The 16,058-nt window shown below is 47.2% G+C and overlaps 1 protein-coding gene across 5 annotated transcripts; it reads left to right on the top strand.

Moving 5' to 3' along the window:
* The first annotated feature begins 1,505 nt into the window (after window positions 1-1,505).
* Window positions 1,506-7,367, top strand: LOC141961401 (uncharacterized). Of its 5 annotated transcripts, none has more exons than XM_074908273.1 (3): window positions 1,506-1,608; window positions 4,110-4,554; window positions 5,361-7,367. In XM_074908273.1, exon 3 carries the CDS (start codon window positions 5,487-5,489, stop codon window positions 6,651-6,653), a length of 1,167 nt encoding a protein of 388 aa, XP_074764374.1. In that variant the 5' UTR covers window positions 1,506-1,608; window positions 4,110-4,554; window positions 5,361-5,486; the 3' UTR covers window positions 6,654-7,367. The 5 variants fall into 5 exon arrangements, with proteins under 5 accessions (XP_074764374.1, XP_074764371.1, XP_074764376.1 ...); XM_074908270.1 differs by lacking the exon at window positions 1,506-1,608 and adding an exon at window positions 1,978-2,081; XM_074908272.1 differs by lacking the exon at window positions 1,506-1,608 and adding an exon at window positions 2,124-2,326.
* Window positions 7,368-16,058: the final 8,691 nt, after the last annotated feature.

The raw sequence follows: 16,058 nt of genomic DNA, 5'->3' as shown, positions 1-16,058 counted from the left end.
CAACACTGTTTTCCCACTAAATTGAAAACTGTACCAGGTACTAGGAAGAAAATTAACCCTATCGCAGCCAAAACCAGGACAACCCACTTGGCCAGAACAACTCCTCCATCTCTTCTCTCCATACATCCTCTCATGTTAATCTATTAGTTGTAATGAACCATGATTTGTTTTTTTAAAGAACACCAATTCATCATCTGCACCCCACACAAACATGCTTGGCTGTGGAGGTACTGGTGCCGTGTGTGCTTATATATTACTAGAGTTTTCCTTATGAGAACTGATGAACAAGGAGAGGGTTGTGTGCTTCTCTTCCATTAGGGAGGTGGAAGGGGTACTTGATTTCATGCATCTTGGGTCTAGGTGGAAGAAAGCCTGTACCTTGCCCAGCTACTGCATTGCAGTAAGAAACGTCTAAGAATTTCAAATTCAGAAAGATTATAAAAAAAATGCTGAAAATCATCTGAGGGTTTTTTCCTAGTTTATGAGAGTTGGAGTGATGGTTCTTTCTCTGCAAGGTTCACCATACTAAGCAGCATGTGGGTTTCTCATGGATTCAAGGACTGTCATTAAAGGATTGTTGCTAACTTATTTTCTAACTGCCTAATCTGAAGAAACTGAACTGGTGCTTACTCTGCTCTCAGAAGCAGCTTGCTTTTCTGTGTACAAGGAGTAGGTACAATTCTTTTCCTCACCCTCAACTCCCAGCAGAATAGTTTCTGGTTTCATGTTTATTTTTAGAAAGATCTGTGAGATCACAAAAATGTAGAACTTGCAGCATTCTTATATACCATATTTGCATGCTAGTAATGTACACTCTTGTTCATTTCAGTTCCATACTTGCTATTAATTGTAGAAGCCCATTTCCAAAACCTGTAGGAGTTTTGTTAAGACAGCAAGACAGCTGTCCAGTGTGCAATGTAACTACAGTGTGAAAATCAGGAGCAATTTCTGTAAGCTTACACAGTGATGTTGGAGAGCAGTTTAGACTGTAGGAAGCACAGAACTGGTCAGGATGATAACGGAGGGACAAACGCAGAGCTCTGAGGCGACTGGGTCAGGGACTTGGGTTGTAGTTGAACAAAAGCTGTTGGGAACTTCCCAGCGCTGCTCCTGGGGGGTTGGACCTTGGATGAGTCCTGCTGAATGGTTATGTTAATGATGGGAATGTGGAAATGAACATGTGGGAATGAAATGTGCCCACAGGGAGTTTGAACGAGAGGGAGGGCTGCAGAGCCATGGAAGAATGAGATGTCTTCTAGAAATGGTGGTAGAGAAATGGTGAAAATTTCTGCTCCAAATTGGTGGGTTATCAGTTATAAGGGATGGAAAAAAGGAGGTGGAGGTGGCCTATGGGCTGTGACTGTAGCGTGGCTTTGGAAAAGGCAAATGGGCTCTGAGGACAAGTCGAGTAAGGGACTTCCACTAGGAAGCACCTAGTGCTGCTGTGAAAGGCCCTGGTGAGACTTTGCTGAAGATACTGTGTGCAGTTCTGGGCGCTCAGGGTGAAAAAATACTCAAGTTGGAAGTGAGACACCAGAGTGGGGGGCATGGTCAGAGACTTCCTTACAAGACCAGAGCCTGTTTCATCTGACCAAGCCAAGCTTGGAGGTGAATCCAACCACCACCAAACTTCTGCGGGAAGACGCGCGGTTGTTGCCGTGGCGGGGACACACACACACACACACACACACAGACAACAGCACCCCGACAACTGCCGCAGGGCGGAGGTGGGGCGCAGGCTCTGGTCCCCCGGAGCCCCGCGGGGTCGGGAGCGCCTTTGGCAGGAGCGGGCGGGAAGGGCACCCCCGCTCGCTTTCAGCCAGCGCTCGACCCACCTGGATGCCGGCGCGGGGCGGGGTGGGGGGCGCTGAAGCCGGCCCCGCAGCCGGGACGGTCCGGCATGACCGGAGGGAGGGCCGGGAGAGGAGGGGGGGCTGCCCCGAGTCCCGCCCCGCTGCTGGCAGCCGCTGCGGGCCAGGCCTGACCGCGCTGCGATTGCGCCGCCGCCAGCGGGGGCCTCCGCGCCGGCGCAAGGGGCTGCGCGGTGGCGGTGCCGAGGCCGCGGCGCGGGAGCCCCGCAGGTAGGGAGCGGGCGGCGGGGCCGGCGGCGGAGCGGAGCGGGCTGGCCCCCCGCGCTGAGGGGAAAAGTTTGGGGGGTTCATTCTACACGTAAGCAAGCAAGCAAGCAAACCCGATTTATTTATTTTTGTTATTATTATTTTTAATCCTACATCGCACTTTAAATATTCCCTCCCCCACCTGGAAACTGGGCGGGCCTTTGTCAGGACGTTTTCTTAAGCCAAGCGGTGCCAGCCTCCTTCGAAAAGTTGGGTTTGGTTTTTTTTTTTCCTCTTCAACAAAGGCAGTAGCAGATCAGTTGCACGGCTGAGATGCTGGAGGTGCTCAGCCCTTGCAGGAAGTGAGGAGTGGTTCCTAAGCTGATGCACTCGTTATTAAATTGTTGGGAACGGGTGGAGTTGGGGGGTGACTTGAGCCATCCTGTTCCAGGCAGTGACTAATGAAGAAGACTGATTCTGCTTGTTTTCTGTATCACAGCAAAAGAAAGCGCATCTTGTGTCTCAAATGAAACTGGCCTTTCCGAGATGTGAATAAGACCTTTCAGTTCATGCACATTGCTGTAGGCCTTTATAACTGTTTAAACCTATGGAAACTAAATAGACAAGCTTTATGTACACATGGAAAGGTAGAAATATGTTCATTTTTACATATATGTATTTTTACGTATATATATATATATATATATGTGCCTGTATTCAGAGAAATATTCCCTGGACAAAAGCAGTTAAGAGGAAGTGAAGAAACTGGGGGTAAAGGGAATATGAAAAGTGGGTGTGAAGGAGATGGTCAGGGTCGGAGGAATAGCCAAGGTGTCCATCAGGATGGGAAAATGCAATTTCTGAGCATGGACTAGCAGTTGAATGTGAACACAGGTTTATACCAGGGGAGTGAAAGCTCCCCATGGAGCTGCTGTCACCAGAGACTGCTAGGACAAATCTTGAAAACCTCTTGCGATTCCACACGTCGGTTCTGCATAAACAAAAGCATCTAGGAAGTTTGTGACTCAGGTATTTCTGACCAATTGCCATTGCTCATATTTTCTGCTAGCAAGGCTGGTCTGCAGAGGGAGTTTACCCAGAGAATTTGAAACTCTTCCAGTGGGCCAGCTCTGGAGGATTACTAGCTGTGCTTTGAAGCCTGGGAGGACGATTAAGCAAGCTTTCCAGACAGCTCTCTTTTGCCTTTCCTTGCATAGGTCTTCTTTGCATGGTGCTAGCTGGTAGTGGCACAGGGACCCCAAATATCCTCAAGACAGTTACAATAATGCTAGTCGGGGGGGGGGGGGGGGGGGGCAAAGGCGCTCCCGAGCTCTCCAGACCCCGCTTTCGTACATTGCTTCTGGTTTTGGCTGTTTGACTGACACAGTTTCTGGGTCTTGCTGCATTACCTAACTAGCTTCTGAAAGAAAACACCTTGTGAATGGTGCTCCTAGTTTGTATTTAGCAAGCAAGGATTAAGCATTGTGAGAAACGCTCAGTTACCAGTTATCAACGGCTCAGACAGGGTGCGGTGTGAAGCACTCTTTATTACGTTCTTGCAAGACGGGGCGCCCCACGAGGTGCACGCACCTAACAGCCATCGTGCAGTGGTTTATATCCGTTTCTCCCGACCGCGAGTTCCCTCCCCTCATTCCTCATTGGCTGCGTACTACAGGGTGTACAGACTTCCCGGACAGCCTACCAATACGCCCCTTCATGTATGTGTTCATACGTCGCATGTTCATGGAAATGAACCTTGGCTTTCTCCAGGGTGGAGAAGTTAATATGCATGAGCTCATCACGCAAGCGTACTAAGACAGAAAAAGTTCGAAATTCAGGTTCCCCAAGTCTCTCGGTATCTGCATCCATCTAAAGCCATTTCTAAGTACTGGTCATCACAGTTGACAAAAGGAGTACCTGTCTTCTCACCCCAGGCCAGGAATTTCGGTAGTTTGCTCTCTCAATGAATTGTTCTCGTTAATTGCTTTGGTGAATCGCTCCTGCCCTTCTGGTCAGGCTGAATATGCGAAAACAACATTCTTTCCCTTACAGCATGAATCTTCGGAAGATCTGTGGTGGGGGCATGTAAGGAACTGACGGAAGTAATGCCTCATTCAATGGACACAGAAAAACTCAAAGACAAGCTGCGGCCTTTGGATTAGTCTACGGAATGTCACCCAAGGGAGCAGGACCTCCCACTCCCTTGCAGTTGCATTGACAAACTCCTTAGATAAGCCTCAGAGGGGCAAACATGAACTGAGTGAAACCAAATGTTTCCCCTTCAAGCACAAGTACCGCTGATCACTGGCTCCATTGTGTAAGCCAGATACTTGGTGGCTCTGTTGTGTAAGCCAGACGCCATGCTTGCCTTTCTAATGGCTTGGTGCCTTCGCCATTGAAGAGGTGACAAGAACTGATAAGAGGTGATCATTTCTGCCCCAGGAGCCAGATGATTGCTCAGGAAGCAAAGATTGCTCAAAAATGAAAGGCGGGCAGGGTGAGTAAGACCACTGACTCAATTGGACAAGGTGTGGTGCACCCTCTTTCCCGCTTAATGCATGTGCAGAACCCGTGCTCCACCTTTTTCCTTGTCTCTCATGGAAATGAATTTGTGAACTACTTGCCCCTCCTTGTGTAGTATGCTAATCAGCTGATAAAATGAACTTAAAAGGTGACAGAAAACTTTGCTGTGTGTGCACCCACCACCCAGGATTACCAGACCTGAGACAACACTGGATCCAGGGGTGGTGATGCAGATTTCTTTGGCTCTCTTTCTCTACTTTCTTTTTCTTTCCTTTCCTTTTTTTCTTCTTACAGATTTATAAGAGACCACATTGCTTTTTATCCTTTTCCAAGTTTGAATTGTTTTCTACCACAAGTAAAACATTTGGTGTCATTTCATCTTAATTTAACCTGAGGGGATCACAGAACTGTTGCAGCTCTCTGTGCTTCCAGTACAGGTCATGACAGGGCAGCTGTGGTGTAGGACTTTGCTGAAAGTGTTTGCACCCCAAGGTTCTAAAGATTTTTATCTGAATTTAAAATGGAAATTATCAATTTATATTTGTAGTGATGGCTGGATTATGGTACAGGGTTTAACTTCGTTAAATGTAAACATAGTTTGTATTTTGTATGCTGAATGTATATTTTCTACATACATAATAGTAGATGGTTCTGTTTCTCCTACTGCATAATGAATAGTTTGTCCCATTCTTTTAATCAGAAAAAGATCTTCACTGTGATAACTTTATCTTCTGTTAATATCAGAAAAATCACTGATGAAATGGGTGTTTTATTTTCTAGGGAGAGTCTTCTAGGGAGGACTGTAAAGAGAGCTGAGAATGAGAGGGACTTACCATGAATGACATGAAGTCCTTGGTACACACCTCATCAATGAACTGCAGATGAACACAGCGTGCGCCTCAGAGGATGGATGTGCATGTAGACTGGGACTCTGAGGATAGCATTTGTGACACAGGTGAGAAGCATTCAAATTATTCCAGAAAGACCACTAAGCAGGTGGGCCACATGTCTAGCCTCCAGAAGGAGGTAGGCATGAATTACTCGCAGATGTGCAGTCCTCGTTGCAGCTCTGCTGGCCCTTCAGGTAAGCAGGAGCTTCCTGCAGAGTTGCAGCGTGAAGACAAAGAAACCTATGAGCCCTACTACCAGAAACGAGGTGAGAGTACAGCTGGGGTAGCTGTCCCCTCCGGTACCAACTTTGACCTGCAGTGTGAAGATACAGGTTTAGAGCACTGTTCTTCTGAGCAATCCAAGAAACCGTGGAGAAGACTATGTGATGATAATGAAAACACCATTCTTGCTGGTGTGTTTGATGAGGAGCTGGAGCCCATCTCTGAGGAGCCTTTGTTGTATCGGTGCAAGAAGTGTGGTTCCTCTTTCCAGGGTATGAGCGAGCTGCAGGAGCATAGGCGAACTCATCTTGTGGAAAACTCATACCGATGTCCCGTCTGTGCCAAAGAGTTCTTCCGTGCGGCAAATTTACGAATGCACAAGCTCATTCATTCTAGTGATAGGCCGCACAAATGTCCAGAGTGTGACAAGGGTTTCATTCGCACAGCTGATGTCTGGAGGCACCTACGCAACGTGCACAAGATAGAGCGCTCCATGGTGATCTTGGGAAACGGCATGGCTAGGAACCCGTGGTCAATAGTGCACCGTAACCAGCACACTGTGGAGTACGCTGATCAGCCTTGTGCAGAAAACCAAAAGTCTGAGGAAGACGACTATAAACCTTATGCCTGTCCGACATGCGGCAAAGGCTTCGATAAGCCTAACCTGCTTTCCAAACACAAGGTGATCCACCGACAAGACAAGCCCTATAAGTGTCAGGAATGTGGCATGGCGTTCGTCCAGCTGCTCAGGCTGAAGAGACACCAGCAAACTCACTCTGGGGAGCGCCCCTTCTATTGCAAGGAGTGTGGAGGGACCTTCACCCGGCTGGCATCGCTCCAGCGCCATCACCGCATCCATACTGGAGAGAAGCCCTACTCTTGCAATTACTGTGGTCATTCCTTCACCGAGTCAGGTACCCTGCGGAGGCATGAGCGCACACACAAATTGGATAAATCTTAATTCTTAGTTCGATTGTGATTGTGCTCTCCTTGGTTGCTTCTTACCTTAATGAGGCCCACTCATCTAGGCTGGAGAAAGCACTCCACCGCATGTGCTCTGGCCAGTCCAGTTCCACTTCCCAGCAGTGCCTGACAGGGAACAACACTACAGCATGGGGACTCTGGAACTTGTACTGGTAGAGATTGCACTCACTGGCTTTAAACTGACTTTGTATGAAAAAATAATCTTAATTGCCACTGAGTAATGAAATGTGAGACTTTGGGAAGACAGAACTCACTCATATGTGCTAGCACTGTCTCAGTTTGCTGAATTGACAATACATGGACTATGAGACTTCTGTCTGCTGTCTCGGTCACTGGATAAATTGGCCCTGCCCTCTTGAGTGTGATGGCTTTTTGGCACTGGTTTGGAGATCTGCTGTTGCAGGTCTTTGCTAAGTCAGAACAGTCAGTTGTCCTGTCCCTTCTCTCCTTGCATTCTGCTGAGTTTTTCTTTCCATTACTTTTTTTTTTTTTATTTGGAGGGGAGGTATCATGTTGCTTATTTAAAAAACCACATAAACAAAACACAAAAAAGTTCCTTAATAAACTCAACAGTTACCAGTTGTATTTCATAAATGTTTCCACCTAAGGGAGTACTGATCCCTTATGCGCTTCCATGTGATTAGCTGAATTTCTGTTGATAATTGAAAAAGTTTTATTTTCACTATGATGGTGCATGTTCTTGGGGTGAGGGATTTGAGTAATTTTGTGCTTCTGTTGGAATTGTGCAGTCTAAATACATCCAGCTGCATATTACAGTAGAAAATGTTTGAGAACACAGAATTCAAAGAGCAGAAGACTGAATTTAAGCTCCTTTGCTACTCACTACATAGGAATCTTCTTCATTTAAATGTTTTCACACATAAGGAAACTTTTCATAACAAAACCATGTTTTGTGTTCTGTGACGTGTCTGAGTGCTACCCAAAGTGCCTGCTAGACTCTTCACTTTGATTTAGGTTCAAATGGTTAGCAAAGAAAAATTTGCTTAGAAACTAGCCCAGCAGACTCAGGCAGGTGCTGCCCCAAGGCTCTCTCACTTTCAAGGAGGTAAGTATTGCCTCAGTTATGGCAGGGGGGGCTTTTAACTTTGAAACTTCATGATGATGCTTAATCTACTCTTAACCACCATAGTAGAAGCATCCTGTTTGTCCTTAAGTTGCAGCCTTCATTTCCTTTCCTTGTCAGAAAGCTTTGCTTCCCGTCCCCTGCCAGCTGCCATAATTTCACTAATTTCTTTCTAATGCGTTCTGCCTTTTCAGCAGGAAGTTGTGCAGCAGAGTGAAAGTAAAGCTTCAGGGTAGTGCACCTTTGCATTTACTACCAGGCTATTTAATGTGAGGTACTTGATAGTGCCATTTGTTCGCATATTTCATAGAGTGAAAGAATGGTGATGGCTGCTCAGCACCTTCCACTTGTGCAACAGCTGAGCCGGGCACTGTTGTGTTTGATATGAGGTCCTAGAGTTCATCAGTGCTGTTCTGTGGGGACCGTGCTGTTCAACACAATCTGAAATGACCCAAGAGAGGGCAGGTGGCAAGGTCACAAAGCTGTTCCAGAAGCTATCATGCATTGTTTACACCCTCATCTTCTAAATCCATTCTGAAGTTATCAGCTACAGTCTCCCTTTCTCAGCATCCTGCTTTTCTCTTGGGTATGTGGTGCTCTTGCTGTAGGGGGTTTTAATATTCAATTAAACTGCACCACTGTGTGCACCTTTATGTTGTGTGACTGTTCTGCTTAGGCAGTTGTGGTAATTGGGAACATCTAGTTATTCTGCTTTTTGGTGTTGGCAGTTGGTGGAATTTGTACCTGTAAGAGCATAATGGTGAAAGTGTTTTGAACAAAGTTCTATTTAATGGGAAGAGTAAATGGTTGGTGAAATGAAAAGTACCAGGCTTAACTAAAAGGTTATTAAAGATACTTGCCTGGAAGGTTGACTTGCATATAAAGTGCTTGGATGTGTGAAAGGAGTAATTAAAATGTGTGATGGTTTCTGGGAACCCTCTTCAAAGAAACTTCTACTAACTCCTGTGCAGGCTACAGGAAATCTCTTGGAGCTTAATTTAACCCAAAGATTGTCACTACTTTGGTTTGGAAATCTCTCCCAGGCCCTTACAGTGTCAGTCTGAGATGCTGATAGCTTACAACACACATAGCCGGTCATGATACCTAGCTGAAACAGGAAGAGAGACAGTGAGCAAATAAATATACCTGCTCTACAGCATTGCTTAATTCAAGGGGTTTTGAAGTGAGTCGTTTCAGCAGAAGTAATTCTTCTTTGTTCAGAGTAGCCAGTGCATCTGTTAGCTCGTTTGTGTCTGTAAGGGCCGTGGAAGAAGAGGTTCCCTTTGGTAGTGTGTTGTGCAGAGGACTCGCTCACAGACCCTCACTGCCAGGGCATTAGGGGAAGCACTTGGCCACAAGCAGAGGGCTGGAGCTCTGCGTTAGGCAGGGGGTCCTGGTTGTGTGAGTACTTTTGATTGCTGGATGGTGTTTCTGAACAGTGAAACGTAGAAATACCCACTGCTCTTTGCCAGTTTTCCTGTCCCCTCACTACGTCGCCTCTGCCCAACTCATTTCCATCACAGGAAGATTGTTTCAAGAATAAGAAGTTAGAATAGCACCAGTGCTGCAGATGCCTGGCCCTCACTGACCGGGAATCACTGGCCCGTCCTTGGCAGCTACAGCACTGTTCTCTTACTTTGTTAACAAAGGTGTTGCATGGTAAATACATCAGTGCTTGTGGAGTGTAGATAGAGCACCTTGCACAAAGGAAAAGCTACTACTGTACGGTCTTTCTGCTCCTCTGCATACCATCCTCCTCCTCTTACACTATTTGCCTTCTCCCAGCATGGAGAAGTCTGAGCAGGAGTCTTTGATGAAAACAGAGAGCACTAAGCAATCCATCATTTGTCAATCAATCTGAGCAAAGGGCATTGAAATCTCTGGAGTAGGCAGCTTTTATTTATCGTGTGATGATCTGCCGCTGATCTTGTGAAGTTTCTGTTGGCATAAAGAGCCCCCACTGCAGTTTTCCTGCTTACAGACTGAAAACGAGCAGGGGCTGAGATCTCACCGACAGAACAGCAGATGAAAATGAATAGCATTTCACTAGGATAACATACTGGAAATAGAAAGGAGAGCTGTTTTTATTTTGGTGATCCCAGCTGTGTCTGATGCTTTGAGAAGTTAAAAAATTGTGAGCCTGTGCAAGGTTAGAGTCAGCTTAAAAGAGTAACCACTGAATGGGAGCTAGCCCATGAAGCAGGTAATACAGGTCTGTGCCAGAGTGCAGCCCACTTGTAAATGCACTGTAGGATGACTGTGCTGCTTTGAAACTGCCCCTTGCTGTGTGGGAATGTTGTTTTCCAGAGGAGGATGTGCTCAAACGAATGTGCTTGTGCAGTTTGTGTAATGGCTTTCCTCCTGTTTATCTGCTAGAGGAAAACATCAGAGCTATCAACTCCTTTTCTCATTAAGGGCTTTATCTTAATTGTTGCTTACCTGCTTCAAATCTGAAAGCAGGAGTAATGATTTGTTCTGAGCAGGTCTGTTTCTGTACAGGCTACCAGCACACATCTTGTTGGCTGAAAGGGATTCTTAAGGAATAGTCCCTGGGCTCAGAGCCATGCACAGTTACCAGGGCAGTAGCCTAGCCACCAGCTTGCCATTTAACAGCTATTCCTGGCAAGGGTGTTCTTTGTTGACTCTGGTAAGTTTTGCCCCAAAAGAGTCAGTGTGTTTTGCTGGCCTGCTTGCCTAGCCTCTGTTCTCCTGCTTGAAAGAGGTGGTGCTAATTTTCTGTTTCCTCAGTATCTTGACCATTGTTGCTGCTCCTGAAAATACTGCTGGTGGTGTCGGCAGGGATGGATTAGTGACTTAAGTGCATTCTTTTGGATTGTGTGGTGGATTGACAGCAATTTAGAAAAAGGAGTTACTAAAACCTGAGGTGTCAGCAGTTGTGAAGGGATTTGATCTGAAGACCTTTGCTTGGTAAGTGGTGTGAGTGGTGGATGACTTGTTTCCATTGATTAGGAGAAGGTAGGATACAGCATTCAATCTCCCAGACCTCGAGATCAAAGTGTGATCTAACTGACCTATCTTGTGGGACGTCTTGAGAGGATTGCTAGTATGTATGTCTTAGTATTGAATTTAAGAAGCTCTTGGACCAGTTGTTAGCTAGATTTCATATTTATACCCTACTTGTTTAAAAAGAGGATGAACTGGCTTGTAGAAGTCCGTCTGCTGACTGTGAAAAATGGTTTTCCCCAGGAGCCTGAAAAAAAAGGCAGCATTGACTCTTGCATTGAGAGAGTCTGTACTCTGTAACGTGGTTCAGTGCAACCCCACGGAAGTATTTCTGCTGGCGCAGTGTTACATCTGCTGGATGAAAGCTGACCTTGCCAGAAAGCACAGCTGTGTTGGAGCACTGTGGGAAGGTCAGCACTCACACTGCACTGCCTCGGCTGCTGGCACCAAACCCAGTGAACTGGGGATGTTTTTCACATTTTTCACCTGGTGCAGTGTGCTTTGGGAGATGCTTCCTTCCCAGAGAGCTGGGAGGTTGGGGGCTGCATTTCCAGAGTACAGAGAGGGGGTTAGGTGGTCCCATCTCCACCTGCACGTCAGCTCCCAGTTACTGCCCAGCAGTGTGGGAGCACGACAGAAGCGCAGTGTGTGGGGAAGGCTGAGGTCTGTGTTTGTGACTGTGGTCCTACAAGTGGAACCCCTGTGGAGACAAAGCTGCCTGCACACCCCTTGCAAAGCCTCCCACCATCCTTCACTTCTCACACACCAAAACTCATCCTTAGGGGTACCTGTGGGCTTGGGCTGAGGTACAGGAAGACATCTGTGAGTAGCTGCAAGACCTCATGGCCTGCTTCACTTCTGAACAGGTGCAGATGAGCAGTTCTTGTATACAGTCATAGACACTGAAATACGCTGTGCATTTGTACAGATACCTGGATTTGCTCAAGACCATGGCAGCACGTGAGCTAAAAGCTCAAGTGATTTTCTTTTAGACTGTTCATGGCGTACATGAGTAGATAGAGAGTGTATTCACTTGAGATATAACAGCAGCTTTAAAATAGCTCCAGGACAGCAGAGTTCATGTACACACAAAGAATATCCCCAGTTTTAGTGACGTTATTTCCTTCTCTGTTAGCCTACTATGTCACAGCATCCAGTTTGTAATGATCAGACAGTAATCACTGCAAGAGCGAAAAATAAAGCTAGGCTTCCCGTGTCCTTGGCAGCTGCAATACTTTCACAATACAAACACATTTATTATAAGCATGTTTATGTATCCTCATTTACAGATATATTTGCATGCCTTCAATAGCACTGCATGGCTAGGTGGTCTGGGACTAGGGCTCGGCTCTTCAGCAGGTTTTTACCACTATGAAGGGCAGAATAAATCCAGAAGCAACATCCAAGCAGCACAGGACATCCTCCCAAAGTGCAGGGGGTGGTGCTGGCAGCAGGGTTGTTGTAAAGGTCTGCCCCACTAAGGCAGCAAGGTGTAAGACCTCTGCCCTTCTCCAAACTGTAAACAAGGACAGCTCTCGTCTGGGGATTTCTTGCGATGGAAGACAGCTAGCTCTGAGTAGGGAGAGGCCCAGCTTGATCTGTTTTGTTCATACTCAAAAGGAGGAAGCAAATCTGGGGGGCTTTTAGCAATTTCCAGTGCAGAGCCTTGCTGAGTGCATTGTGCACTCACCTGTCTTTTGACCTGACTTCCTTTATATTTCATGGTTTGCTATAATTGCTTTTTTTGCTTCTCTATTCAGGAAACACCCTTGAGGAAAAGTTTTAAGTGATTTTTCTGTCTTGTTTTGTAAAAATTTTTCTGTCTGACCATGTACACACCAATAAAACATGACCACCACCCCTGGCAGTGGAAATGATGGAGTCAGCCTAGCATGCACCTTCCTTATTCTTCCAGACTGGTCCCCAAACCCTTCCTGGAAGAACTTGCATGCAGGAGGTTGGACAGGCTGAAGCAGAGGTTGGACTCTGGAGCAGCACACGCTATGGCTCTGGGCTTTGTCCCTCACCTGCTTACCCTGTGGGGGAAGGGGATGGTCATCCTAAAACCACACAGAGCCCTGTTCTCCCTTCCAGAAGGTCAGTGCTAAACACCAGCCCAGGGTATACTCGGCCTCACTCTGCACAAGAGAGACTAAAATCCGAGGATACTCTGACTTGGGGAAACATTAGAAGCTTTCCTGTACTGTTGTTGTCTCCTGCAAATGAACCTGGTGTTGGGCTGGCGTGGCAGGAGGGGTGTCCTTGGGTGATGGGCTGAAGCATAAGTTAGGCATGGCTGCTGGAGGTGATGATGAGGGCAAGGATGACTTGGGGTTGTGTCAAGAAGTAGGAGGTCCATGTGAAGGGCATTCTGGGACTTGGATCCGGTGAGCAGGCACTTAATAAGTACCACTATTTTCTTTCAGCTAATGAGAAAGGTGGAAGGTGCTTTCTGTTTTCTCACATGTGCCAGGGCCCTTGCTGCAATGAAGAGGTCAACAAGGCATATCTGCTGTGTCCCCTGGCCACTCCTTGTCTCTCAGGCCCCCTTCTGATCCCATGGAACACTCACCTGGGGGGTGAATCTTCCTTCCTGGGCACTGTATTCATGGAGGTATGAAAAACACCTGGGGAGTCCTTGTCCAGAGGTGGCCAGTGAACTCTTGGGAGGAGCCAGCAGCATGAGCCCTATCTGTATGAGGATACTTCAATGTGGGTTCCCATCCAGAGAACCACTTCTCCTGCCTGAGAGGCCCAGATGCAGCTGATACACCAGTGTAACTGGTGGGGAACCAAATTCTGCTGTACAGTAAGAGACAGCAAGGGATGGGGCTGCAGCTTCATCATGGAGCCGCTCACAGGCATTTGCTGGAAAGACCTTTCAGGCAAGTGCTATAAACCAGAAAATGAAGCTCTGGGCCCTTCATCTGAATAACTTGAGCAGGGAGATCTGGCTGGCAAAATGTTGTTTGTCACCAAGTGAGGCTCGATAAACCAGGTATTGACCACTAAACATCTCAGTCGTCATTTGGAAAACCCTTGGGTTCTAGCATTTGGGAATGCAGCAATAACTGACAATTAATTATCAAGAAAGAAAGAAAGAAAGAAAAAAAGAAGCGAAAAATGCTTCTTGCCCTTCTGTTCTTTACAACAGACGGGTGAAAACAGTATGTTCCCAGCAGTAACTTTTAATTATTTCACCACTGCACATCTCTCTTACACAGCAAGTTAAAAATGTCAGTTTAATTTTCTTTTAATTGCCTCAGCTATCAGGTACCTGAGAGAAGCCATTTTTACCAACTGTCTAGTCTCTGTTCTTGGTCTCAGACAGCAGCTTATTGCTGTAGAAACAGTGCACTTCTGCTTTGGAAAGGGGCTTTCCCAATAGGAGAGTGAGGGGTGCAGATATTTTGCCTCTAATTACCATATCCAGCATACTCTATGTGAAAGGGTTGTCTTTCGCTGTGCTTTTCTCATGGGAAGCACAGGAGGGTTTGGGCTTTGGTTTGTTTTTCCTTGCCCATTTCCATGTGAAATTTAAACTTGGTGAGTATTTGCTTAACCCACCGGGGTGTTGGGGTTTTTGCTGTCCTGCGGAACACTTGTGGCACCTCTGCACAGCCAGGGCAGGGTGCTCAGCCTTGCCATGCAGCCAAGCTGGGATCCTCTTTTCCTGGAGGGGGAGTGGTCAGAAATGAATAATGCATGAATGACTGAGCTCTGCCTCTTTCCCCTGTGCTTGGTCAGCCTGATTTTTGCTGACTGCCTTCACCTTGGCCACTGGCCATGTGCCGGGAGCTCCCTGGGGTGCAGGGGTGCTTGCAGCCCCAGATGTGGATCCATCTGGGATGGGTGCTGCTGACGCAGGGGTTCCCCACAGCTGGGCTTGCCATCCAGGGCATGAAGGCTCACCAGCAGCTTCAGCTGCCTGGCCACGCTGTTAGCCTTGATGAGGTCGAAGGTTTTGTAGAAGACCTCACCTTCCTGCCACAATGGGTCTGCAAGCACATCCTCCCTTGGGCTGTTCCGTGGGATGGTGTGGTTGCTCTCCTTGATTTCCTCCTCATTGGCATTGCCATCACCCTTCTCTCCAGGCAGTGTGCATCGGACCCCCTTCCTCTCCTCCAGGCTGCCACAGGGGTACTCCTTGGTCCATGCATGTGGGGCACTTCAGGCTTGCCATGCTCCTCACCTGTGTCAGGCCTGGATGCCTCTAAGGCTTCTCTACCCCTGAGGCCGTTGCTGTTGGGGACCTGGATTTTAGAGCAGGAGGGGACGACGGGCATGAGGAGCAAAAAGCAACCAGGCAGCTGTTTCTTAATGTAGCTGGGTTTGTCTTTGGTCACATTGATTTATGCTTAGATCTGATGTCCTTTTTCCTTATTCTAATGGCTACAATGTTTATTTGAAAGCATGGATTTTTATTTTCTGCATTTTATTAACTCTGTTCCTGCATTTTTAAATATAGAACCACCAGGAAACAAAATGTAGATGTTATTAATTACAGAGGCCCTGATGCTCTGCCAGGTGTCAGATCACAAGGGCTGTTTCTCTTCACAGCTAAGGAACTCACATGTTATAAGGTGAGCAATAGCTGCTTCTTCCATTCTTGGAGTGCCCAGCAGAGAAAAGAGCTCCACATTAATGCAGAATCTTGCAGTATAAAAAAAATACAGTCTTAATACAGGTCATCTGGCCACACAGAGCATTTCCAGAGAAATATGAATAGCAAGAGGGTGAAAAACCAAAGACGACATATTGGAGCTGTGATGGTGAAGGTGGAAAGCTGCCTGACAGCCCACAGGGCTGCCTCGGCAGAGCAGATGCCCTGTGTGCTGCCAGCAGTGGATGTGGGCAAGCCAACCTGCCTCCTGCCCCTAGGCACGGAAGCAGCAGTGCAGCCACATTTCTACTCCCCTCTTCTATGCAGAACATTTAAAGAGAATTAAAGTCAGACCCTGGCCATGAGCCAGATGCAGCCAGCAACCAGTGGGTTTGCTGTTTGTGCAACATGCAGTGCCGGGGGGGCGGGGGGGAGGTTTGGCCCATGAGAGTTCTATTTTGCCAGTGCTCTTTGCAATTTTGCAAGCAGGTCAGCAGGCTCTGCCCTGTGGTCATGCATCTCTGTAAAATAGCCCAAGGACCTCGTGCTGCATGAAGAGTCTGAAGAGCAATGTGTATCTGCTCCCTGTGCTGCTGCAAGGCTGGGGAGACATGGGGAGATGCGCATCTGAGCAATCCGTTCTCAGGAAGGCAAACCCGATTGCAAACCCCAGCAGAGAAAGGGAGGAGCCCCGTTTCTCTCACTGACAAGAGGTGCAATGAATTACTCTT

Source organism: Athene noctua, chromosome 5 (assembly GCF_965140245.1).
Source record: "Athene noctua chromosome 5, bAthNoc1.hap1.1, whole genome shotgun sequence".
NCBI lineage: Eukaryota > Metazoa > Chordata > Aves > Strigiformes > Strigidae > Athene > Athene noctua.
Note: the sequence above shows the minus strand (reverse complement) of the source record. Positions and strands in the feature narration are given on the sequence as shown.

What these genes read in the sequence shown, in the direction of transcription:
- LOC141961401 (XM_074908273.1), top strand. Translation starts at nt 5,487, where the DNA reads ATGGATGTGCATGTAGACTGGGACTCTGAGGATAGCATTTGTGACACA.